The following is a 25,601-nucleotide window of genomic DNA, read 5'->3' as shown; positions in this document are numbered from 1 at the left end:
CCACCTGATTCTGGTCTGTTGCGACAACTTAAGTGTTGTACTTGCTTCTTCAGCCTGTTAGGTGGCAGCAGGAAGAGATGAAAAACTGAAATGTTCCAGCTATTAAAAGCTGAACTGTAACTGTGATGTAAGAATCTGCATTTTGTCTTAGTAACTACAGTTGACAGAATAATGGTTTTATGATATGTCTGTAACAGTTTACACTATATATAAATCAAAACATGTTTAAGCTTCAAACATCACAAGCAAACATTCCACACATAAGACACACTGCATGTTAAAGATTACCTCTGAAAGCACACACAAACTTTTAATGTAAGATATGCAAATGTAGATTTAAGACATCTCCTCATAAACCTAGTGAAAACCTCTGTTTACTCTAAAGCCTACCCACCAGAGCAACGTCTCTTGTTTTATTTTGATTGAGACCCCCGCTGGCAGAATTTACAGATTGTGCACAAAAACATATTAACAGGAATTTGCCCTTACATATAAATGGTTAGTTTGCTCTAATTATGGAAATGAAAAGAACAAGAAACAAAATGTTAGACAAACTACTTCATTATTTTGGGTATTCAAATAAACACAACTCCATGGAAACTGTCTCTTAAAAGGTGTGCCTTTGTGGTTAACCACTACAGTGTAAATTGACATTACAATTAACAGACAATTTTAGACAATTGTCCCACTTGTAAAAGCTGTAAAAAAAAATTCTAATTTTGTGTCCTCTGTCTTTTGGCTCCGTGCAAGATCACATAGATATCTTATGAAACAGGATGAAAAAAGTGAGAGAACAATGACAAATCATTGTTGAATGGAGTCAGCTGGTATCAGCTCTAGTTCTTCTGAGGATTGTAATTACAGTGAAATTCCCAGTGCGGCTTTGCTAGCAGAGCATCGTTGTGTAGACTGTAGCCCAGAGAGAATAAGCTTTAGATTACAAACTTAATCATGGGATTAAAGACTGCACAGAGCAAGGGAGGATGCACAAATCATTGCCTCTAACTGATCTACATAGAAGTGATTGTGTCCCTCTCACTCCCTGAATCTCTCAACCTGCACAAGAGAGTCGGTTGCATAATTGTTCAGGTAGGTAAGGTAAATAAAAAGTAATTATGAGACTGCATGACTACTATGTTGTACCAGTTATACAAATTGGGGATTCTGTCTCAGTATTTTCTGGGGTTGTTCAAAAAACTAGTCAAAATTGTATTATTTTTTGGAAAAGAAAAGGACTTATTACAGTCAGACAATAGAAGGATTTTGTATTCACTGGCAAAAACTAATCTGTGAATAATTCCCCTCACCCCACCAACACCCACTTTCTAGATATGAATAAATGACCTTAAATTTTCAGCACAGCCTGTGACTCTTACATCTAACTTAAAAACATGACAGCTACTTCACAAAAGCCTCTCTGCAAAGTGAGCAATGAAGCCTTGTTTATGGGGCAAATAATTGATCTTCACAAGTTAATTCAACAGGAAAGATTTAATGAACAACATCATTATTTGAGCATTTTCTGCCTACCGCCTCCTATTTTGTTTGACACCTCTTTCTCTCCATACATGAAAAATAAAGGTTTAATGAACTACATAATCATTTGTGCATTTTCCGCCTAGTGCCTCTAATTTAGTTTGACACCCCTCTCCCTCCATACATAGAAAAGGTTATGCTGCTCCTTAGCCATGTCAAATTTGACTGATGGGGTATGTGCTGGATGATTACAGGGTAATTTCAGGAAATGAGAATGTCTCATACAGAACTGAATTACTTTTTTTTACCTTTTCTTTTTCTTTTTTTTCACATCATTCATGTTTTTATCTTGATTTGATTAATGTAAAAGTTTTTAATTATGTTGGTGAAATGCATGATTCTTGGTTCCCACATCTTTATACATAGTATTACACTCTATTCTCTAATGTCTATGAATTCTATTTTATGAGTTAGTGTCTCTATTTCTTCTGGCATCATCTTAGATAAAGCTCATCTGAATATCAATAGTAAGATGTTTGAGTGTGCGCTAGTCTCATTATTTCCTTCTAATGGCACTGGCTTTTGCAGATTGTCAGAGGTTTTTTCGGAATTTGACTGATGATGGCTTTGACGAATAATAACAGACTTTTTATTATTTTGTGTGTATTTAGATGGCCCATAATTGGCCGTCATCTTTTTGTCATTTCATTTATTTATCCTTATTAATTCAGGCATCACTAACACTCACACTTTTACTATTGTACTGACAAAATCAGGCAAACTGGTCTTAATGACACAGCCATGTGCCAATAAAACTGAAAGATGTGCTCTAAAATGATAAGAAACTGCAAGGAGACAAACATGGATATACACAACTAAAACTGTGGTGCATACAAGATAAATGGCAGACAATCACATAGGACAGCGTGTAGTTAAAAACAGTTACATCCAAATGCTAAGTAGTTTGAAATCAAAGTCTTAAACTGACCTTTAGGTACAGCTGTATCAAGTTTAAATGTACGTTCTAAAGTTCCAAGTGTATGGAGCACTGAAACTGAAAGCAGTTTCAGAGTCTAGTGGCGTAAGAGTGGAGAAGGAGGCATGTCTATAGATAACATCAACGTAATCCAGGGCATATAAAAAGACAGCTTCAATGATCCGTTTCCTACAGACCATGGGGAAAGTAGTTCTGCTTCTGTATAAATAACCAATTTTTTGTCTTAGTTTGCGAACAATTGTGAAATGTAAATGTGAGTTTCTGATCCAACCAGATACCCAAATACAGAAACCCTTACAATAAATTAGAAATAATCATGTCAGAGAAATGCTAGCAATCATCGCAATCCGTAATCATCTCCGTCACCTTGACAGCACTGTTAATCACTGCACAATTATCGAAGGGTGATTTTGAAGATTTTTTCCTATGCTGGTGGAGTTTGTTTTTATCACCTGAATAAGTGATAGGAGGAGGAGCAGCAGCTAATTAAGAAGTCACCCCAGACAGAAACAAAGAGAATGTGAGTAGCAGACAGGGTGAGAACCCGGTCCACAACTTCATTATGGTATAATTATCTTGATGTCTCGATGGCAACACGGGAGAGGTGACTGGGCGAAGGTATAGTACAAATCATGAAAAAATGACAATCAAGATTCAAGATTCAAGATTCAAAGGTTTTGTTCGTCACATACTCATACAGGATGCACAGTGAAATGTTTTTGTGACATGTACTATACTTCTGTGCTCAGTTTAAGTAAAAACAAAAATATAATGCAGTGCAAGTAAAATAAGATACAATAGAATATAATAAATATAATAAAAACATTTTTTGTTTTGTCTTAGACAGATTATTTACTTTTCCTAATGCGGAGACAATGTTCAGTGTTCCTATTATGTTAAAAGAAAAAACAATAGGACAACACCTGTATTTCTGTACTGTGCTATGTAATTTGTCACTAATAAAAAATTGAAAAAAAAAAAAAAAAATAAATTTGTTCAGAAGACGATGAGGGCAGCTTCCCGGTGTCTGTTCTGTGATCCAAATGTCACGTTGTGTAACAACGACAGAGCTTTGTCGGTGTCTGCCCGTGGTGGGATGGATACAGCCAGGGAAACGACCGAGGTAAACTCCGAGGAAGGAAAAAAAGGGCGGCACACAATCGTCAGATGCTCCAAGTGGGGTGAGCAGGAACTCGAGAGGACCCTGGTCTCCTTTGGACTACACCAGCCGTTGTTCATCACGAAACAGACTCCTCCACCTCCCATTCCACCGGACTCCTCTGCTCCGTCCATGCGGAAGACAGAGAAGCTTTCAGCTGGAGCAACCGCTGTGTCCGGCACGAGGGAAGCCAGCCATGTCTCCGACAGACAGACGATGCCACAGTCCCCCATGTCCCGCTGGAACTCCATCCTGGCTCTGAAGTCATCCAACTTACTTTCTAGAGATTGGACGTTTGCGAGCAGGACGCTGGGCAAAGGTGGTCGACGGGCCCGAGACCGTAGTCTGCTCCATACACCCCCGCGGCGACCCCCGTGGCGACCCCCGTGCCTCCGTCCACGCCTCCATCGGGTCTCGCCGCTGTTGCCGTTGTTGTTGTTGTTGTTGTCATTGTCGTCGTCCCTCAGTATTTCCACAGGCCACGACAGAGAGTCGGACAAAAGGTCAGAAAAACTGCTTGTTTGCAGCATTCTGATACGAAAAAGTGCGTCTCTGTCATATTTTAACATGCCGACCCTGAAAAAACAAAAAATGGTCCAAGTACAAAATAAGTTAAATAAAAGCACGGTAGTACAGGAGCAGTCACGGCGGCGTCAGAACTCAGTCGCGCCACCATAGCAACAGTATGGATGTATGAAAGTTGCACTACAAAAACATCTAGAAAAAGGCTTTGGGCACGCTTGAATAACTAAGAGCAAGTGGTCTAGTAAACCGATAGCTTCCCTTGACATTTCTCGTCGAAAATATGTTTGTTTTTTTTGTTTTTTTGCCAGAAGTGATCATATTTGGACAACAGGGAGGACCTAGGGAGGACAGCCTGGTTGGATCTGACTGAGAACCCTAGGATTTGCCGCAGTGGCAACTTGCCAATCACAAGGTTGTAAAGTTTACCCCACTTTAACCTCTATTTCATTCTAAATGGGACCATCATTTATGAAAATAACATCATGCAATACTGGCGAAGACTTGAAACCAGGGATTGAGACCATAAACCCAATAGGAAAATGTTTACTGAGATAATGAATCAAGTGAGAAGTAGGGTAATTTTCTCATAAACTGACATACAATCTGACATATTTTTGCAACCAGTGGGGTTGCCCTCCATGGTCCATTAAAAAGAATGCAGGTAAAAGGCACTTCACTGGCTTAACTGTTCTGTTCTTTCCATTATTAATTCAGTCAATGCTGAATATCTACAGAAAGAGATACGTATTCAGTATTGCTAAAAAACCCACAAAGTTAGCAACTTCATAACTATGTACTTGTGTATATATTTGGTTAATATGAATCAACGTCTATAGCAATCAAACAATATGTGCATCAGAGGATCTATTATTGGTTGATTCATCAATAATTAATAATTCTTTCTTTAAGGAGAATTCATTGAGGTGTTAAATTCATCTATATAGGTCTAAGTTCTCCGAAACTGAAAAAGGCGAAGAGACAGCCTCTCTGCACAAAGAGGAAATAAGACTATAAGAATAAGCTGACTATGAGACCTAATTTATTAGGACAGACAACTATTGAGGAAAAGGGGCTTCATTAACAACATGTAATAACAAAGTTTCCCTTGAACCTTACTTCTCTGCCATTGTAAAAAACATCCAGTCAACATAGTTCTGAGGAATGGGAAGTTTGAATGTTCCTCAGACAAATTCCCATGCTATGTATCTCATTAATGCAGCAGATGGCAAAGTGCTCGGAAAACATAATTTCTTGTCATCAATTTTAAAGCAGTAATTTCTCACATTCTTTTTGATGTTTGTTTGTCAATGTAATCTGATTGATGTAAAGATCATATAAACTGATAAAAAACAAACTTTACAAAACAAGTTTTTTGTAACTATATTCAATACATTTGTTTTTGGAAATACACCACAACTAAATACAAGACTACATGTCTTGTTTAGAAATAAACATTGTTACTGTGCTTCTGCGAACCCATCTAACAATCCTTCTCACCTTTTCCTTCCCTAAACAGTCTCCCCGGTCCTACCTCATCTGACAACAACCTTCAGAAGCCCCCTCAGCGTCTTTAGATGTATTATTCATCAAGCAAAATAATGAATTCAGAATAGGCAAACAAACACATTAATTAGCCTATTCATACCCTCCAATGACTCAGTGACAGAAAAAAGAGGGGGGGGGGGGGGGTATGAGGGTGAGACATGGTATAAGATTCTCACAACATGGTAAAATGGGTGACAACTAGATGTGTTGCGTTGTGCAACTTCAGAGTGACATAGACAAGATATGTATGGGATAATGCCTGACGAGGTGTTCATTAACAGAAATAATCGGACGACGCGGAGGCGTGAACCGTGGTATAAATAGGCTTAATACATGCTCAGGCTCATCATTTAAAAATACCTGCATAATGTCTCCTCTTTTGTGAGTTCATACGTCTGAATGGAATAAGTCATCCCACCTCACTAAATGTCAAGAGGCCAGGCTGAATATTCAAGTCAACCATTAGCAGGGCGGCAGACAAAACCACACGCTGAATCCAAGAGAGGGCAATGACATACAGCACTGCTATTAGTCACTCTGTCAAACAATGACCCGGGGAAGTCACTCGAGGGTCTGTTAACATACAAGACCAGTGGGTAGGTATTGCATGTGTATCAAGGACTGGTAGTAAACTCTAATTCTGATGTGCCAAACTAGAAATATGTCTAACATTTGTCAGCGTCATTAAAAAATAAGTCTAGATAAACAGGATGTCCTTTAAACTGAAGCTAAAGGGTGGGTCATTACCAAGTTCAAATTTGGCACGTGTAAGTTTTGCCATTTTTCCGTCTGTTGTAGTGCATGTAGCAGTGTTGGAGTATTTTGTAGCCAATAGCTAGCATTTGAAATTGTTTGGTAACCTAAGTTTGAATCTAATGCGAGCTGTTCTGACAACCAGAGATAGCTGATTTTGTATTGCTTGCTAGTTGTTTTTGACTGTAGGTAGATAACCAAAGCCTTTATAACTCCATGATGCTGCAAAAGTAATAATGAACTAAAATATCTTTAGTGTTATGTCTTGAATTAAATTATGGAAAGTAGAATCCATAATTGTATCAACAAGTATCGGTATTGACAGGAGTGTTTATGATGAGATATCAATAAAATAAAACAATAAACAATAAACAATACCTATCCTTACCTGTGTGAAGTGGATATGCACAGAAACACACACACACACACACACACACACACACACACACACACACACACACACACACATCCATAAACACACACATACATGTGTGCTTTTACAAACCAATTAACCTGGAACACAGATACTGTCGTGGTATATGAGCTTGCAACCAGATACCCACTTTGGAGTTACACAAACATTTGGATGCTTGCACACATACTTAGACCCACAGGCACATACTCATACACACAAACAAAGTCAAAACCTGTCGCACAAACATGCCCCTCTTAAGGCCCATCCACCTCCATTTGCCTCAGACACATCACAAGTACTCGAATGAGTGATAAAGAAGTGGGCTGAAAGAGCCAGTGGGCTTTAAAAGAAGTAGAGTGGGTAAAGAAAAAAAGGCAGAAAGAGGCAAGATAGAGCGCTTAGATTACAGCAGAAGAAAGGAGGAACAAGAAAGACAAACGCAGCTTGGTTTTGCAGACCCATGTGACTTGGCTTTTGCTCTTTAAAGAGACCTTTTATTTCCTTGAATACACCTACTAGTGCTGTTAGTAAACACTATGTGACATCAAACTGCATCACACTGAGACAACTGCTGTTTAAGTCCAAAAATCAGCCACTTGATGCTGAGACCTGCCATGTGTCAGGCAGCCCACACAGTACTGGTCTGTCAGTAGAAAATTAAGCAGTGAGGAAAAAATGGTTTTACAGGCAGAGAGGTAGGTAGTATGTAATTTCCGCTGGTAGTGTTCACTCAATCAAAACCACAACAAAAGATGGCACTTGATGAAGTTGTGAAGTAGGATAGGATAATGGGAATTGTTAGCACCATTGTTAAAAAACCACCATTGCTGATAACAACAAATAATAGTGCTCCATCACAAATGCACAAATAATAGTAAACAATAGAGTGGCAAGCTAGCTAGTTTGTTCCTTTCATTCTCTTTGACGTAGCATCTAGTGTTTCCCCAGAAGTTATTGTAACTAGAGGAGATAAAGGGATATGACGCCCTTGACAGGTGACCAAATATAATGCACCACTGCCTTTAATAAAAATGACAGCCTTTTCTGAAACATTTTGGAAATTGCAAGAACAGAACCCATAAACATATATAACATAGATATTATAACTTAGAACAGTTAATTATAGCCTCCTGTTGTTCCGTATCAAAAAAATTAGCAGCACCACCATAGGAACAACTTAAAATCAATAAATACTTGCACTCAAAAAATAACTCCATAGGACTGGATGGTAGAGCAGAAATCAAGAAGATTCTCAAACAAAAGTCTATATCCAAATATGTCAATGTGTATTTTCTTCTTATCAACGGTAAAATAATCTATTTAAGTCAAATTATACATTGATTGAATTTGAACACCAAACCATGCAGTCGAAACAACTAACAATAGTGTGAAATTTAATTCATTCTTCATGCAATCACATGAAACAACCCAAGATGCTCTGATAAACGCTCGTTTTAATAATGAGTTTTCTGATCTTCATCTCTCCTTTCTACCAACTAAAGGGCTTGTCATATAGCAAATTCTCAGCTCAGGGCTCCCCTTAGCCCTGAACATAGCCCAGGAGTTGACCCTTGGCTAAGATTTTACCCTTAAGCCCAGGGCTATATAGTTCACAGTGCATTTCTACTAGCCTTGGGTTAAGTGTCCATTGAAACATGCAGCTAATGTTAACATTATAAGGGTCCCATCAGCCATATACAAGATGGTCTATATCTTCCCATTTAGCCAAAAGAAATAAGTAGAAAAAGTCAGCTTTCTTTTTAAAATACTGTATATTATTATCAACAAATGGCTTTAAATACCCCAATAAAATAGGGATGCATGATATGGATTTATTTCAGCTGATAACAATAACTGATAATAAACTTCTTTTAATGGTCCATGCCCACAAGATTACAGATAATTTCACACTGTTGTATTTTAATGAGCAGTTCATCACCTGTAGTTCATGCACACCTGAGAAAGGTTATGAAAGTCAATAAATTCAACTCCACGCTTACCCAGAAGATAAACAGGAACACAGTGGGTAACACAGTTCTTCCTTCCAATAAACAGCTAAAATCTAAACGCTCCACCAGGCCATCTCAAACAGAAGACATTAGAACCCACAGTGAGAGGTCATTTGAATGCTTAGAATGGACAGGTTGCCTCTAACATAGCGATGATGGTGACCTTAAGTGTGACCAGAGGAGCTTTATAAAACCATTGTAATGGAGTTTGACTCACCTCATTGATGAGGAACTGCAGCTGAAGAACAGCTGCTCCGCTCTCATGCTGACAGAAGCAATCTACCCCCGGTCGTCCCAGTCTGATGACATCACAAAGTCAAGGAAGTGTATGGAAGGGAACTACAGGTAAATCATCACAATACAGGCAAAAACAGGACATATTGTTTATGTACATATCGCGGTGGTAAAAACAAAAAAAGAAACATCCTGCTAACACTAACACATGAAGTTGGAGTCAGAGACAGGGTAAAGAGCCAGAGGGCAAAGAATTAGTTTTTTGACCTACTGTGGTTGCTGTGTTTGAATCCTTGCTATAGTCTTTCATGTTACTTTGTAGGTTCTACTTTGTAAGATGTACCTGCGACAACTGTGATTACACTAAGCAGAAATAGTACAAAACGCTTCGAGCAAGTGCCACTGGCCTGGTACAAGGAGGCAGGTAGTGTATTGTCAAATCCGGTTAAAGAGGATGACTGAATTTTAAAAAAGTCTGCTGTGATGATTGATGATTGCTGACACACCCCTTTACTGTGCATCTCCTCCCACCACGGGGAAGTCAAGTTCAAAGCCAAGCATCCATGCAAGCAAGCAAGGTGAGGAGCAAAAATCACTGTGTGCCCGGTTTTATATTTCACCAGTGCTGTCAAAAACAGGGATGATCAAACAGCACAACTGTTCAGTTGAAGGGCAGATATATAAGTTTGCAAATGCAAAAAGTTGGCTACAAAACATTTGCTAGAGGGCAAGTAAGTACTTTCAGTAAAGCTAATTTGGGTAAAATTTTATAATAACCATAATTAATAAATGGTAAATAAATAGTAAGAAAAAAAGCAAATGATTTATTGTCCAGTTGCAAATGATGTTTACAATACTTTGTTTGCATCTTTCAACTTGATTTGGATGGCCTATAGAAAGTAACAACTGATGTATATACACCTTTACAATCAATTAACTATTAATTTACCATTCATTTATGATGGTTATCATGAAGTGTTACCCTCGATTGTATTGTCTTATCAGAGCAAGCATCATGACGTGCTTCACAAATTAATAAAACTGGCGCACAATGACCAAAGACTAACAAGGACCAAGGACCAAAAAACAACACCACTCAATAATCCACAGTCAAACACCAGAGAAGATTTCTGTGCCAAATTTCCATCTTGTGTCTCCATGTGTACCTCCTCCTGGGTACCTCCAGCTTGGTTGTGCTATACAACTAACACACCCATAGGCTACTGGAAGCCTTCATAGGGCAGGTCAATATCAAAAGTAAAACCCTGAACTGGCAGTGTTGTTGTCTATTATGCACTGTTTTTTTTTTTTCTCTTGCAGTATTTGTCACTCCTTTGTAAATAATCTCCTGAAATCTAATTAGCATCACATCCTAACATCACACCCCTGCTTATGACGACTGTATTTACTGAATGTGTAAATGAGATCAACAAAAACATTTACATGCGAACTGCTTAAAAAAAGAGGTAAGGTTATTGGAGGAAGCAAAATCTCCAAGCACATCCTTCAAAGCAGGTGGAAATCAGCAGGAGGGGGAAATGACACAACATGAAAACACAGCCAATTGGATCTGGTACAGGAGCAGCTATTTAATCACTATAGGTTTCATAACGTTGCCAACATTGCTTGAGGTACAGCACAGAAGCACATGTAATCAGTACTGCAATAAACAAAATGGCCCTGTTATGCCTCAGTATTCATTAGCACCCTAAACCGGGTAATTTTGATGTTTTAGTCATGATGTTCCTGCAGTCAGTAGGAACGAAAACAAATCGTTTCAATGTCAATGTATAGAATTGGTTATTCTTGTAAAGCACAGATTTAAAAGCAAGTAATGTCACTTACACATTTTTTATATAGCACGATAATAACTGTTTTTGTTATTATTATTATTTCTTCAAGAATGAGAGGAACTTATTTCTACTTTCTTATCCAGCTCCATGGACTAGACAGTTTTTATGCTTTAGTGTGATTGCAGGTGAATACCAAATATATTAGTGTTCCAATACAACATTTAGGGTGACCCAACTCATTCCCTTTCTCTCTCCAGGGATTTGTGTCGACCTCACTAGCCATCAACGGCTTCCCACACCTTGAACACAGCTCTGGGCAAAGTGATTGTATAAGAGTTCTCAAATCATTTGTTTTCAGCTGTCTGACGGTGCAGAAAATGTGTCAGTGAGAACGAAGTGCATGCTTAGTTTTAATGAAACACAATATGATTAGAAAAATAACAAAGTAATAACCCGCTGCAATGGACACGGGCCAAGAGAGGTAGAAGAGGTAGTTGCTTTCCTAATATTTGGAGTTACGGACACAGATGCATGAAAGAAATGTTTTTTAGGGTGCCTATTGTCATCTGGCCGGGGACTACAGCAGGATATTAGCCATGTTGGCTAAAGCTGCCCCTTTTTACTGTTGTTGATGCAGCTGATTAATTGGGATTGTCTTAATATATAATAAACTACTAAACTAAATTAAACTAAAACTAAACATATTCACATACAGTGTTATCAGGTTCCTCTATATGTAGTGTGTACAGCATATCTAGGTGCAAAGTCATTTGACAGACAACAAAAGCTAGTGAAAGCAGAACTACAGAATAATAAGGGAATACAAAGCTTGGATTCCACACAACACTAGCTGTGTTCAGTAATGTGTAACACACAGCAGATTTGCTTGAGAACTCAATCAGAAATCCAGCAGATTGACAGTATGCAGAGTGAGCACCTCTCATTTCAGTTTCACTATGTACTTGGAAACCAACAGGGCAGAAACATCCAGACAGTCTTGCTAGACTGACTTATCACAACAACGGGAGCAGCAGCAGCCACGAATTCTGATATGGGGAATTGTTGAAGCGGGCAGCAGATCTCAGGTGCACTGGGGAGGAAAGACTCAGATAGTTCATGGTTCAAAATGCTGCTTATGACCCTGGGAAAGTTTCCAAAGTAATTCTTAACTTTTGTACAATCCACCTTAATAAACATGCATGCAACAAGCATTTTTAAGATGCCTTTTCTTTTTTTTTTTGCTCTGCATTACATGTCTAGACACTACATGCAACACAAGTATTATTTGGAGAACTAAGATTGAATATGGTTATATGGCTTTACAAGCTTACTAATTCACTAATCTTGGAATAAGCAAAATCATTGTGTACTTTGTAAACCATTCTTTAGGAAAACTGACTATAAAATGGCATATGTTATATGTGTTCTTCATTGATCTGTCTGAATCTATTTTGTTTTTATGAGACAATGTAATTGATACTCTCACACCAGAAGAAGCATGTTTTAATGAATGCCCAGCACCACACAGTTTGATGTTTTAGCATTAAAGTTTAACGAGGTGACGGCCCGAGAATTTCCCATGTAATTAGGAAACGTCACAATGACTAAATAATGCTCAAAGTTAGCTTGACAACCCCTTGGTGGTTGTGTTAAATGTAATAAATATTCTTGTATGTAAATCTCTATGCCTTGTGGTTTGCACAGTCATTTTGCCCACTGGTTTGGAGGAAAAAATAACACAAATACTTAAGCTAGTTAACTCAGTTAACCACATTGCATACATCAGCTATGCTATAGTGGCACACTGACTATTGCTGTTTACATTTCAGCTGATGGAGTTTTTGTTAAGATGGAGATTCATTCACATGCTTACATTAGGTTGTTAAAAAAATGTAATGTAATGCAGGATAAGACCACAGTCCATGAAAACAACACATGCACGGAAACAGTGTTGCTTTAAAAAACTTGCAAAAAAGGAATTTTACAATTGATTTCACTTCTGTCTCTCGATCTGTCAACTCTGCTTCACACACTCTCATCCAGAGATACTGAACTACATCAGTGAGGGAACAAAAAAGAAAAAAGTCGAAAACCAAATATTTAAGCTTTCTCAGAGCAGAGAGGCCTTTTGTGCTCATGAGCCCACGCTGAGCCACCAAATGGAAAAAAAAAATCATTTTTTTGACCTGTGGCAATACACTAAGCACAGGGAACAGGCAGGTCCGCTTAGTCAGACAGTCTATATGTATTTTACCTTGAATACCCACACAGCGGGTGACTTCCAGTACAAAAGCCTTCAATAAAAACAAGGCAGAGGTGGCTGCTCTGAGTGTGTTACAAAGTGTCAGTATTGACAAACTGAGTTGGGTATGGCACAGCTGATGCTATTATGGGTATGATACACAAGCCACTGGTGTAGCTTTCTGCATAGACCAGTTTCCACCTCTATCTGAATCATTTATGAGATGCTAAACATTCACATGTAATTCTACATAATGCTGTAAAATTAGACAGATTCAGGCTCATAATTTGGTTGCCAAATAAAAGTTCTTCGGTTTGGCAGGGATTTGGGTTGAGAATTGAAAAGAGCCTTGTGAGGCCTGCTTTTAATTTTATTTAAGTTTCGTTTAACGTACCTAGATTTTTGTCTTATATTGTCTATTCTTCTTAGTATTTTATAAGATTAAAATATTACTGGCTATAATTTTGTATTATTTTCCCTGTTTTGTTGATCCTCTCTGTGAATTGCTTCTGTGTTAAATATTGAAAATGTAAATATCACATGTGTATAAAATGTACAGTGTGTATTTTCACATTTCTTTCTTAAAACATATACTGTATTGTAAGTTGTATTGTCTTGCTGTGGACTGATTTGTATGTTCTCAAGGATGGCAAAAACACTGATTGTCCACTGAAGGCGAAGAGCTACAGATCTTTAGAAGTGTCCAGAATGTATTAAAATCCATTGACCATCTCTAGATCAAGTCACTCAAGGAAAAGTGTGAGGGGGTGTGTGCGTATGATTCAATGGCTGATTTGAAAGGGAGTATTGGCGACAGACTTACAGTAAATCATCTCTCTGTCAGTCTGGATCATTCTCTCCCTGACAGGCAAGTCTTTGTACAAACCCCATTCAAATTCACATCACACTCTGGGCTGCATTAAAACACATAAGACGCTGTCAAAACACAAAGCTGATGTGAAGGTGAAGTCGCCCACATCCATACAGGAGACAATCACTGTATTACTGCCAGCTGACAGGAGAGAATGCCAATGAGAAATTTCTGAACCTGGTCTGATGTATTTGAAGATTTTTGCAGTGAAAACCAACCAAGTGACAGCTAATAAATGTCATGAATTTAAATTGAAACACATGTTGGTGTTGCACCATTGGCTGTATATAAATATGGAGGACATGACAGCTCTCTGGAAGTGAATCCGAAATGACCCAATCGCCCCCCTGGTGGCTGGCTGCAGAAACGGTCGTAAATCCTGACCCCTCCATGTTGGCAGGTGGGACATGGGTCAAATTACAAACTCAAAGCAATGTCAAATAACTGTTTCGTCGTTTAAGCTTATATGTTCAAGTCTTCGTTGTTCTGATAAGTTTGGATTTTTTCTGATATCGATGCTTTATAAGGGGGTTAAGATGTCATAATTGACAGCTGAACCCTGTTGACTATTCAACCGGTGCTTGATACGATAGCTCCACTACAAATTCAGTACTGCACAGGCCAGGGTGTGACTCCAAATGAGGTCACCGGCGCATAACAGCAGCATTCGATTTGTGGATACTTTTAGGGTAATTTTTGTACAGTATGAAGAAGAAAAAATGCATTGTACAGCTATAAATCCCTCAATGCATTGTACAGCTTTCGCAGTCGATTAATCCATATTTGCCTCTGGGGTGGTCAATGGAAACAACAGCACAAGGGCTTTTTTTTTCCTGCTCAAAACATCTTAAAGTAATATTGTTGAAATACTCATGAAGTTTATACATTTTGAGACTTGTTGATGTAACTAAAATGGTAAGAAAAGATAAGATGGGAAAGCATTTGCTGTCAAATGGAAATGTTTAATAACTTTAGTGATGTGAAGATCAGTCATATTCAGTTCTGTGAATCAATTAGTTCAGCATCCATATCCTTTTTGTATCCAAATCTTAGTGGAGGACACACTGTTAAAACCAGCACTTTTGAATCTGAGGTTATTTTCTGCTTCATAGCTTGAGGAAAATCAGTTACAGCATTCATTAACCGACAAAAAAACAACTCTTATTATTCGAGACAGTTGGCCGAAAGTTCTGGTCTATGTACTGGAGGATCCGTTCATTCTTCCTGTGTGCATTTCCTTTTTATTCAGTGTTGCAATGACCTGTTATAATGAAATTAAAGCTGCATAAAAGTGGATTCAAGATGCATTTTTCCAGATATTGTAGTCACATTCAGTGTAGCTTTGGATGATCTAAATGGACAAACAATTTCACACTTAACAACACTTTACACCTTTAAGAGCGATGAAGGAAATAAGGAACACATTTGCTTTATATAGGTGTAAATAGGTCATGCAGGTATTGTTTGCACGTGTGGCTTTAAGAAAACAACACCTGCATAGTTGCATTGGTAAAACAACAGGGCTAACAGCTACAATTTTTGATAAATTATCACCAACTTACCCTGCTGTGGATAAACAACCAAATTAGTTCCAAAATGAATCTAGAGCTGCACACAATGGGCTCCAATCATGAGCGTGTATTTATCTCAGCGGGGAAAACAACGGATACAATAAGTCTGTTTCAAGAAACAGTGACAATCATGTTTGATTGCTCTGCAATAATGATAAGCAAAGACAACAGAGGAAGGGACAGGGAGGAGAGCATTTTAATTGCCTTGCAGTGGACTAAAATTGCTCGTGCCTTAATTATCTATGTAAATAACATTTAAGGCAGCGTCAAATGAGGAGAGGCCAATCAGCTACTTCTAGCAGTAAATCAACATTAACAAGGCTTTCATCTACATGGTGTTTGATGAACAAATACCACAACAAAGCATGAGGACCTTATTATAAAGGAGTTTTTCTACTTCAAGCTGAAACACAACTGACAACTCATCAAGGGACATACACCAACTTTGACTCTTTGTTCTTCTTCAACCATTGTTTGTTCTCACCTTTGAACTTGTCTGACCCCGACATCAACCCCTATGGTTGCCTGTCAAGTCATTGGTGTGACATAAAAAAAGCATCCTTCCTACCATTGGTTAAGATGACATTTACAATCCTGACAAACTTTACTTGTTTTTTTAGGCGTGAGCATGTTTCAAACCAAGGCAATTTCTAGAATTACTCCTGCTCTATAACAACAGTGAGCAGCGAATTCAGTTTTCAGAGATGTCCCGGTTCATTTTTTTGCACAATATTTTGTATGTACCTGCCTATTCGAAATAATTCTAAGGGGTTCTAGTTTAGATTGATAGTTAGTTTTAGTCTAGATATATCAGGTTGAAAAAATTAAAACAGTCAGCTGGAGACAGCATTTAAAACCCACCAATCAATCTAAGGTTAGCTTCATTAGTAAGCTAGCTAGAGCTGATTAAATCTGCAAAGGACTGCTGTTAAAAATCGAATTTTTGCCCTTTTAATACATTAAACTCATTTCAGTTCTCACAAACTTGACTAAACAAAAGTGAATACACATTCCAGTCCACAAGCTCCACTCAAGTCCTTGTCAAGCATGTAAAAGCTAAAAATATGTGATGACGTGGACAATGATGACTAAGTGGGTGAAAAAACAGGCCTTCAGCACCTCCTTTATGTAATATCTAATTACTGTTGTGGCAAAAACAGAATCAATTAAATGATTCATCAACATGCGGGTGACATGGGACACATAAAGGAAATGGTAGTTGGAAAAAGTGTTTGCTCAGTATTAAACTTGAAACCAGAGTTTAGACTTACAAACCACATTTTACTAAAGACCAAAAGGCTCTATCTTTAAGGCTGAAACATGCAGGAAGTCACATGAGGTCTGCCGTGCCTGGTTTCCTCTCAGTGCCTGACAGCTGAATCTGACTGTGACAGACCTCGCTTCAGTCACCTGGTATTTTCGTCCTGGTCTGTCAACCCCAAACCCATTACATGACTTGTTTTATTAACAAGGTGGATGCAGGATTTGACAGAGCAAGGACATGAGGATACCTCTAAAGTGTAGATACTACAGCTAAAATAAGCTACTTCCATATGTTCCTACCATATGATACAAATGTAAGTGAGGATTGCAGGGGATATACTGCAATATTTTTTGTCTGTTTGTTTTTCTGAAAACACCCTATGGATATGTGGTGTAATATGATGGCTAGCAAAGTGTTTTCAGCCTCATTTAACACTCTGATTTGTGTGATAACACATGGAGCACATGGTGAACATCTCCCATATGCACAATTTGTTTAAGAGTGTAAATGTATGTTTTTTTGGTATATGTCTTTAAAGTGTGTGTACATCCAAGCCGTCTTTGTGTGTACGTGTGTGTGTGGTTAGTACTGGATTGGCTGTGCGTAATTTATATATGAAATTTTTATGATTCCACAAAATCCTGGCACAACTTGAGGTTAAATTGACTATAAACATAACACTATACTGCTTGGTTGGATACAGGATACAGTATAATGTTTTCTGTTAAAGTTATATGGTAAATCTCCTTCAGCAATGTTGTCTCCCTCGGGACTGATGAGCAACCAAAATCAAATCAAATTTTTTATATTTTACAAAACACATTTTTGAATTTATAAGTTGAAAATCACCCATCAACAGCTACAACACCTTCTACAGACTAAACATCTGATCTCGTCTTTGCTAGCACAGAAAATAAACACAACCTTTTCTCAGTTATAATCACCATTTTGTTGTTTGTATGCAGCATCACATTACATTTTTTCCCCTAAAACTATATGTCATCCTAAGATTTTTCTTAGATGGGAAAACAATTGCATCCAAGAAAAAAACAGGCTGAGATGTGAATCAGACAGTGGCTGTGATTGTCTTCCATTATTTTGTCAGACTTTAATTCCCATGTCTTCTTCCTTGTAATTTTACTTTGTGCAGAAAGGTTTGATTTGCCTACAATAAATAACAACTACAAGCCAGCATCTTCCCACTGTTAAATTGTTGATTTTGGTGTGTTAACTACAGGGTAGGGGTTCACTGACTGGCAATCACAATCATGTTTGAAATAAACTCAAAGATTAGATAATGTGATGATTGCAACACTATGGTGGAGACATTGTTAATACTACAGGTCGCTGGGTTTGGGAATTAACTTCCAACATGTTATAATTGCATAATTCATCTTAATAATTGTGTTTTGCAAATCCCTCAAAGATTTGTTAATCAACAACATGAGCCTAGTTTCATTGTTAAACTGGATTAACACTGGATTAATTTTGCCTGAACTCTGATATCCACCTCATTTCTTATTAGTCACAATTGCTCAGTGTCTACTGTCTAACCTCGGTATTTCTGTCTACTGTCGGGACATCACATTACTGGAGTATGTTTTCTAAAAGGTCCCTCATCATTCACAATGGCAACACCTGATACATTTGTATGTTTTGTACGGTTGACTTGAGCAGAATTGTGAGCTGTGGGATTGGACTTCCTTTGAGTCATAAAGTTTACGATATATGATGAGTTTATTAATTTGGCAGCAAAATCCCCCTAAAAAATGGCTCATGTTTGTTTTATTAGGGATCTCATCAGCACTGTTGTAATGGCCTCTTGCTGGACATGCCTCTTCCAAACATGTACTGCATCCAAAAATTGCCTACAAAGACCTAAATGCTCAATATATAATACTTCTGCTCAAAGGGCTGGTATCATTAAAAATACATAGTTACCAGAACCAAATCTCTTGACTTCGATACAGGTCCTGAAAATTTTACACTACACATGCACTTGGTGAGCCGTAATGTGTATCTTTTTGGACGTACTGCTCACAACTACTCCTGGCCTGATGGAGAAGTGTAACCGAGATAACCCGTGCCAACAATGAACTAATTTTACAACATATTAAAGTGGGACCTTATACTTATGAAGCAGTTTTAGACATTACACCAGTATGTATTTGACACACTTAGGTTTTGGATGTACGAAAAAATCTCACATACTGTTTTAGCATACTAAATAGGATATAGGTATGGAGTTTCAGACACATGGACAGATTTTCTGTGATGAAGATGGAAGCTGACAGTTGACCTAAAAACCTAAACCCAGCTCACAAAACACTCCGGAAACCCCTCGATGACATTTCAGATGCTACGACTATGTTTTTGTACACACAGTGGTTTTAAAATCTTGGGCTGTGCTGCTGTTCAAAGTGCTGACTTTTAACTTCATCACCATTAGAGCCATTAAAATGCCTGACAATTACACCACAGTGGTCTTTATATGAATTGATCCCAATGTGACACCTGGTTTCTCTAATTGACCTGCTATCCACTCATACTCTCTTCATCTCCCTCATCTACACTCAGAATCTCTCCTTCATCCCATATGAATTACTCTGGTCCTGCCTCTATTACTGATTCTCTCCCTCTTTGTGTGTGTGTGTGTGTGTGTGTGTGTGTGTGTGTGAAGGGGGTGTATAATAACTGTTTTGTTTGTGTTTAATAATGCTGGTGGAGCAGTGGGGACACAGCTGGGCAATTTAGATTTGAGTATAAACATCTCACAGAGGAGTAGGTACATTAAAAGGTGTGTGAACAGAGTGTGTGCAAGTGTGTTTGTGTGGGTGGCCGGCTGCCTGTTTGTGTTGGTACACACTTTATACAAATTTGTACATTTGCATTTTATAATGTTTCCTCACCAAGCGACAGATCTACCTGTAGTCTTGTAAAAATTCTATTGGCCTTGATCGCGTAAATGCAGGTGATGACTTGACTTACAAACCTGCACATATAAAATAAAATACATGTCTTTACAAATGTAAATGTCATGTAAGCACATATTCGGCAGGTGAAAACAATTGTGTAAATTATGTGGTCTTCTTTAACTGTTTATATTACTATGTCTATATTTTGTCCAATTTTAACAATGTCAGAGATTCATTAAAACAGCATGATGTCATCCAATTAATTCCGAGTCCCTGGTTTTAGACAAAAGTAGGGAGGTGTAGGTTATTCTGTTTAGCCGGCAGTTATCTAGTTACCCATTTGAAATGACTTTATCGGCTGTGTCGTTATTTCCTTGTGTGAGCCAATCGACATTTCTGGTTGACTGACTATTTTTGAGGTGGTGTTTTCTGTAATGAACCTATTCTTCAAGCTAACAAATTTAAACTAAAATCCAATGCTTGTGTATGTTTCATGGCTATATATAGTACATTATATCAGCCTACAGGCTCAAGGCAAAAAAGCCGCCATTGCTCCCACACACTGTATGTGCCAGGCAAACATATTTACAAATATGTTTGAAAAAAATCTATGTTCTGGGTCATCTGAGGAGGTGGCTTTGTCGATTGTAGCTTATCCAAAGAGAATACAAGGTGTTAAGCAAACTGTCAGCTAACTCTGGACCAATATCAGTATATGTATGTGAGACGATGACCCCTGTACATTTCTGTCTTGAAAAAGCCATAGGAAAGAGTGCATGGAAGCATCTCTCACATTTGTTTTGACAGCTATGGTGCTCACTACCAAGAAAAGCTTTTTTCCTTCATGTGAGCTACTGCTCAGTCAAACAGTGAGAGGACAGCTGACAGCTGTAACTTCTGTTTGTTTTTGCTAGTGGATAATTTTAACAGGATTCTGTCAAACAATGTGTGATATCAGCATTATTAAAAATCCAGGCTGCTCATAAAATCAGCTCACATGGGATTTGTTGGGAAAGAATAAGACTATCAGATCAACAATCCATTGATTACTGTAAAGATGACGTCTTTTAACATAAACATATGCTTCTTTTCACTGTTCCCCTGTGATGTGATAAGAGCAGAGAGAAGAGAAATATGTCTTGCTCAGGCTCTCATAATTTAAAGATATGTGCATGTAATTGGCTGCTTGATTATCTCACATCATTGTGATTAGAATGCCAAAGCACATCTGCTCTCTGCCAACCCCCTCTTCCATGCCAAGGACACACAGGCCCAATCTGTATTGAACGAATATTTGGCTGATTTTCTTGGTCAAGACTGTTTTGTGTTGGGTGATTATATAGAATAAATCAAGACAAAAATGACTAGAAACTCTAATTTTCCATGGTGAATCAGTCTCCCATACTGCACTTTTATCTCCTTTAAAAAAAACTGGAATGAATGGCTCGCTATTCATTTCTGAACTGTATGTATCTATATTTTAATGCCTAGCCTTGTCCAGTATTAAAGTAGTAGTTTAAAGTTAAGTATTTTCACCACATTTCTTTTTTTGTATGTCTAATTTTATTGTCTTTGTAATTATCCTTTCATTTTTGTTTTAAGGTATTTTCTATCTTGTGTGAATTACTGATTTTTTCCATACATCTTTGTCTAAAGTAAAAGCAAACATGCCATACATTGCCTGAACACTTTCATGAAAACAATCATTACTGTACTGCACATGGTGAACTACATGATAAAGACAATTAACATTCATGTGCAAATGAAACTCGGCTAGTGTAAAATTGCTTTACAAATGTGCAAAATGCAATTAAAACTTCAATCCTCTTGTTCCCACTATTTGTCTCTATCTCTCTCGCTCTCATTTAAAAAAACATAATCCTGTTATGACCTCCTTCTCAACTTGCAGAAATGGTGTTATGAATCAATATAATGTATTTTTAATTCCAATATGACATGAGTTATTACTGTAATAGTGCTGGATTGAGCATATAAATATCAAACTATTATTGCTTTTATTGTGTGTTTTGTTATGTAAAACACTGAATTGCAAATTAAAGTCTGGCAACATTGAACTCAGAATGCATAACATGACAGGACTTTCAAACACAACCTGCAGATTTGTAGCTTGTGTCTTCTCATCTTGTTACAAAATGGCGATTTCTTATAAACATATAATGTAACAAGGGGTGAATGGATGGTTAAGTCATTGATGTCATTCTTTATTATCCTAGAGTAAAGTAACCAAATTTTCCATCTTTCACGGCATTGATATAAAGAGTTATTAGAGTTTTAATCATCACAATTACTAGTTAGCCTTTGGCTGACAGCAAACAGCACAAGTGGTTTACTATAAAAAAAATTAATAAATTAATGTATATATCATATGTTTCATTCAACTAGTTAGTTTTACCATTGGGCGGTTTTCAAAGTGACAAGAAAAACCTGCGGGCACAATCTGAATGCACAACATTTTTGGATGCATTTCGTATTACATTTATGAAATTAAAAAAAAAAATTATATCAATCAGATCCGAGTTGTGTGGTACTGCGTAGACCAATGCTTTACAACACTGCCAATAATGACTGTTGTGTATAGGCAATTACACACAGACACACACGCCCAGACGGCACACCATTTGTCCACTCTTGGCTGCATCTTAACGAGCGGCTCAGTGAGCAATTAACCTGCAGATAACCCGCTTTGAGGCAATACAATTGGTCCTCCAGAAGCTGGAAACATGTCTGCAGTAGAGACTCTTACAGGTCATAGACAATGACTGCAAATGCACAAGACTGAGGTTTCTCTCAAGCCAGCAAGAGAGAGGGTTGGGATAAGCCTAAAGCGATTCTGTCTACAAAGAGTGTAAAATGTGTCACGTCTTAAACTAAAAGCGATTAAAGCGCTTATGTGTGGAAACACTGTGGTAGACAACAATTCACTCTGATTTGGTTCAGGGCTCAAGAGGAATGGCGTCCCGTCATCCCAGGAGTGATAAAACAGTGTGTTTGATCAAGTTTCAATTCATTCAATTCTCATTTCAATTTTTTTTTTTAGCACTGAAAGCTGAACTACTACTACTACAGACAATTATATATAACCACATGACAGTCCTTTACAATCCCCTTCTTACTATATGTAACCACAGGATGTCCGTATGAACGGGGCGGTTACATTGTAAATAACATAGCTTTGTTGAAATCAGCAGGAGAAGTTGGTTGCTGGTGGAAAACACATTCCTGCAATGTGTTTAGCTAAGGGAACAGATAACAGCACTAATAAGTTACAGCTAACAGAGCTAAATTATTAGGCAACACGAAATGAAAAAAAAATGAATACAAAAAATGCAATTATTTTGATGATTTTGATATTACAATTGTGGTTGAGTGGGGGATGATATTTTAATTTTTCCCACATTTTACCCTTATTATGGAGTTGCTTCACTTGCAAATTTGATAACTGATGTTGGCCACATTGCTATTTCATTCATATTCATATGCAAGCAAGTATAGATTTAAGTCTGTTATTTCTATTCTATTCTAGTCTTCTGTACTGTCACCACAAGGAATCAAAAGAATATAGTCCTTCTTGTGCAGTCATAACCAGTGATGTGAAGTGGACCTCTATGCATGGACATGATCATTAAACACATCCCTGTTATTGTGTTTTGGGTGTCGGCTTATCTGAACACAAAACAAGTAACCTGTATTAAAAAATAAACATCTCCACAATTAAACTGATTTCTTAGTGAAAACATAATTAGTGTCAGGGCTTCTAATGAGCTTAATATTTGCACAGCTGGGGTGATGCCCTGTAAACCATAGGACAGCCAATGAGGATTCAGTGTGCTAATGTAATATTAATGGTCCAATGCAGACGTCCACACCTGCTGAGCAACGCAAACACAGCAGGCGATGAAATGGAAGGCCTTCAATCAAATTTGCAGTTTCAGTGCCGTTGGACGTTTGATACAAGTCAGTCCAGATCAATCACTGTGAAGCAGCAAATGAGCTGACAGGAATGCTGTGTAGATTGATATTGTATCTGACACATACACACAAACACACACATAAAGAATACTTGGTGGTTCTAAATCCTTATGGTAAACAAGACTCTATCCAATTTGATTATAACCTTAATCTTAAACAAATTCAACCCAAAGCCAGAATCACATGTGAGGATAGGTAAAATAAACCACTTTCTCTTTTTCCATGTTGAAATGTCCTGTATTTTTTATCTCAAGTTGTGTACACATCATATTTCTCAGAGATAGATATACACTGACAGAACGCAGAAAACATTAGTCCAAGCAGACACATACCATGTCATTCCGAGCAGAAATACAGTTGGTTTACATCACCTGTGTTACCATCATATCATCAACAATAATCTAAACTACAAAGGAATAATTTGGCGTGGAATCCCTCGTACATAATTCAGCTGTGATGGAGATTTGACAAATAAACTGTGATGAAGTTAGCGGCCTCTTCTTTATCCTCATGCACAAGACTGATTAAATAAATAAACACCACAGACTCAGCAAATCAGCTCCTCCATCAGACACAGGCTGTCTGACATAGCTTGCTGCCCTCGATATGAACCCTCTATAAAACAAGATTCCTGACAAAGTTAACCCAGGGGAGAACACAAGCTCAGCTAAGCATGTGTGGGTACCTACCACATAGTTTTGTTAAACATATAATAGGAACATTGCAAGCATAGAGGAAAATGTATATTCTTTTAAAAGGGCTCCTTCAATATAATATGCCACATCTATGTGTCTGTTCTCAGCCTGTGAAAAGCAGGATTGGGCTGTTTGTGGCGAACCATAAAGACACGCCCTGGAAGATTTTCTGCTCCAAAGAATTAAGAATGGCTCTTACATCTCCCATGGGTGAAGGTGTAGCTGCTAAAATGTGTTAATATGAGCCATGTTGCTCCTCAGGCATTATGGGCTCAATCTTACAGCTTTGGTTCCTCCCCCTCCCTCATGCTAAGCCTGGTGTATCTGGGGACCTGCAGCCAATCAAAGTGCATCTTAGGTTTTACTGTACTCACATTTTTTCTCTCAGGGTGGTGAAAACATCACTCATGCTACTCTGACTCTGATTGGCTAGTATTTGTTGCCTTTGTTGTTTAGGTCAGTTAGGTTTAGGCATGAGGAGTGAGACTGGTTAGAGCTAGGGTAAGAATATTAAATTAAGCAATAAGAGGCAGTTTAGAGCAGGTAACACAGCTTCATCATCCTGGGGAAAAAAAAATACTGCTTACAGGAAAGCCTGGGTTGACAACAGGGGGCTGCGACTCATTGGGGGTCCACCAAATTACTGTTTGTTTGGTATCTTAAAAGTTTGTATTTTTCAAACTGTATGAATATGTCTATAAACACACATTAGGACAAATTCAACTTATTATTAGCTTAGATAAATATAGGCTGATACCCATGATTCCTCCTGAAGTGAGCCGACTATGTATTATGGAGCATATTAGACACAGATTTTTGTGTAACTTATTCAGCAAGCATCATACTTTCCACCTCAGAAATCACCAGAGGAATTGCAGAGAGTGAGGCTAAGCCTTGGGCTTCTCTACATGTTATTGTAGAAACAATTTAATATACAACAACATATATATAATATTTATTGTGATTTCCCTGAAGTTTTAAGGCTATACATCTGGTCAATAAAAGGAGTGAAATAAAACTGACTCCACATATTCTCCATCTATTTTTATGGTGTACTGTAAGTTCTTATGGGGTAATAGGAGGTAGGGCAGGTCGTCCAGTAATCAAAAGGTTGCTGGTTTCAATCCCCGGCACCCCCGGCTACACG

General features: G+C 37.9%; 1 protein-coding gene across 15 annotated transcripts in view; it reads right to left on the bottom strand.

Moving 5' to 3' along the window:
* Positions 1 to 25,601, bottom strand: part of stxbp5l (syntaxin binding protein 5L) — a 144,069-nt gene that overhangs the window by 71,249 nt on the left and 47,219 nt on the right. For all 15 annotated transcript variants that reach the window (XM_030428851.1, XM_030428854.1, XM_030428852.1 and 12 more), the window contains exon 3: positions 9,097 to 9,178. In XM_030428851.1, the coding sequence (XP_030284711.1) occupies positions 9,097 to 9,178 (82 nt within the window). The remainder of the gene's footprint in view (positions 1 to 9,096; positions 9,179 to 25,601) is intronic.

The sequence above is a fragment of the Sparus aurata genome, chromosome 9 (assembly GCF_900880675.1).
Source record: "Sparus aurata chromosome 9, fSpaAur1.1, whole genome shotgun sequence".
NCBI lineage: Eukaryota > Metazoa > Chordata > Actinopteri > Spariformes > Sparidae > Sparus > Sparus aurata.
The sequence above is the reverse complement of the archived record's forward strand: the minus strand, read 5'-3'. Positions and strand labels throughout refer to the sequence as shown.